Below are 2,649 nucleotides of genomic sequence, written 5' to 3'. Positions count from 1 at the left end.
TCGAAATAATGGTATCAAATTTCAAAATGGTACGAAGTTTAATGTAAAAACTTACGTGAGACGATCTCAAAGATCGTGTTTTGTGAGACAGATCTCATATTTAGATAATCCATGAAAAAATATTATTTTGTATGTTAAAAAAATTCGTAAGACCGTCTTTCATGAGACATACTCTCCTGCATGAGCACTGACTTCTACCTCGCTATCTTTCCGAATTTGGGAGAGAAGTTCAAAATGTGAAAATTTAGGGTTCCAAAAAGAAAATAGGGAAAAATGTAATCACATGAGTAACCCTGATTTTGGCAAAATTATTCAACAATTCTTGTTAATTGTTGAAATAAACCCCAAAGTTCCAGCAGTTATGTACAATTGAAGCGAGGATTATCCAGGGAGGGAAAAAAGTAGGGAAAGAAGAAAAATAGAGAAATTAATTTACAAAAATTAGACGAACATCACGAAGATTTTTCACAGAATCCCGATTGATCGATTATTAGATTCGGTGAGGATTGACGCACCGAACACGCCACCAACTGCGCCCACTGCCTCAACCTTATCTTCACCATCTCCGGACTTTCACCTGTTTTGAGAGGAGAATCTTCAGCTTTCGCAACAGAGATCGAGTGCTTAACTCAGTAAATAAGTTAAATGATTGAATTTTACCTGGATCAATAAAGCTAGAGCTGCCTCCGACGGATGAGAGAGGCGAATCGGAGTCGGAAAACGAGGCAGAGGAAGACCGGGAGAGAGAACTGCGGAACTGCCTGTTCACGGCGTGGTAAAACCCGAGCGCCGGAAAGGTGGACGTGAGTTTCGGATCCAAATCCGGGGAAAATCCCAAGTCGAAGCAAGCGCGGAGCTCGTCCAGGTCATCGTCCGTGACGCTGCGGCCGCGTCTGTGTCGATGATTCCTGCGGCGGTTGTTCCACACTTCGTCGCGGATGATATCCGGGGACCATGAATTCTGCTTGTGCAAAGAAGGAGGAGCTCCGCGACTGAGACGTGACGGCTCGGATTGCGACATTGGGGGGAGGGGGCGGGGGGACGCCGCCGTGCGGAGCGGAGAAGGGGTCGGGGAATTTATACGGGAATATTTTATTTGGGGCGGAGCGGGAATAACGGGGATAGGGGATTTGTGGTTATATATAATGGGAAAGGGTAATCAGCCCTCGCTGAGTTGTAATCTGATTAGATCTTACGAGGATTGTGGGTCCCTTTTTTATTTTTCTATAATATTTAATAATTTGTGACAATTTAGTTTGCAAATTTTAAGATTTTGCATTCAATCGGAGGAAGATTTGAGTCGGAATCACTACAAATTTAAAGAATAAATCTCTTATGAAATAGTTTCATCAATTTTTATCTGTAATACAGATTAATTCTATCGATATTTACAATAAAAAATAATATTTTTTGCAAAAACTTGTGTGAGACGGTCTCACAAGTCGTATTTGTGAGACATATCTTTTATTTGGGTCACCCATGAAAAAATATTACTTTTATTGCTAAGAGTATTACTTTTTATTGTGAATATGAATAAGATTGACCCGTCTCACAGATTATGATCCGTGAGACGGTCTCACATGAGATCCACTCAATATTTTTAGCATAAAAAGTAATAATTTTTAATAGATCACCCAAATAAGAGATCCGTCTCACAAAATACGACTCGTGAGATCGTCTCACACAATTTTTTGCCAAACAGGCAGAATAAAAACAAATAATATTGCTGACTACAAAATATAATTTGTCGGTTAACATATCCAATAATTAATATCATCAATTTTGATTAAATCAAGATTCAAATTCAAATTTCAATTGAAATTTAGTAGTTTCAAACTTTGGTGCATTTACAATTCAGAAAAAATTTCCAATTGCAATTAAAAATTAAATTTTGTTGTCTCCCTCTCGAATAATATATTAATGATGATGAAAAGGTATTAATTATAATACTTAATAGAATCTTTGCTTATCTGGCGCCTTTGATAGGGCTTTGAATTTAATACCTTGAATATTAATTTCAATAAAATAAAATAAAAAATTGTAGGCTAATTGTACCTTTCGATAAAAAAAATAAAATTATATATATAAGTTTTAATCATTGCTACATAAATTGGGATATTAAATCGATTAATTGTCAGCACGTAATTTCAAGATGTTTAATATAAAAATAGCCTGCATGAATGTTAAAAAAAATAATGTATTAAATAATGTTGGTATGAAACTGTCTTAAGACTATATTAAAATTAAAAAGTTTAAAAATATTTATTTTTATAATATTTTTTTTTTTATGTTTCAAAATTATAGATTAAAATAAAATAAATAATATATATTGTTGTTCATCTACCAATGTTCGGATTTCTTGATTTTCATTTATAAAACGGGGGTGAGAAGATTTATATTACCATAAGCTAACTAAACATCTGGCCAACTCGATGAGATTTAAATACAAGTTCACTGAAATCTTGTACAGATAATTGATATGATATAATAATGATGGAGTAGGTCTCTTGTGAGACGGTCTCACGAATCTTTATCTGTGAGACGGGTCAAACCTACTGATATTCACAATAAAAAGTAATACTCTTAGCATAAAAAGTAATACTTTTTCATATATTACCCAAATAAAAGATCTGTCTCACAAAATATGAT

The 2,649-nt window shown here is 34.6% G+C and overlaps 1 protein-coding gene across 1 annotated transcript; it reads right to left on the bottom strand.

Moving 5' to 3' along the window:
- Positions 1 to 266: 266 nt before the first annotated feature.
- On the bottom strand, positions 267 to 1,130 carry LOC140814271 (uncharacterized). Its single transcript, XM_073173205.1, has 2 exons — positions 661 to 1,130; positions 267 to 577 (listed from the first exon to the last, which is right to left on the bottom strand). The coding sequence occupies exons 1-2, from the start codon at positions 1,019 to 1,021 to the stop codon at positions 453 to 455; spliced, it is 486 nt and encodes a 161-aa protein (XP_073029306.1). The 5' UTR covers positions 1,022 to 1,130; the 3' UTR covers positions 267 to 452.
- Between the last annotated feature and the right edge of the window lie 1,519 nt (positions 1,131 to 2,649).

This window comes from Primulina eburnea, chromosome 15 (assembly GCF_022965805.1).
Source record: "Primulina eburnea isolate SZY01 chromosome 15, ASM2296580v1, whole genome shotgun sequence".
NCBI classification, from domain to species: Eukaryota; Viridiplantae; Streptophyta; class Magnoliopsida; order Lamiales; family Gesneriaceae; genus Primulina; species Primulina eburnea.
Note: the sequence above shows the minus strand (reverse complement) of the source record. Positions and strands in the feature narration are given on the sequence as shown.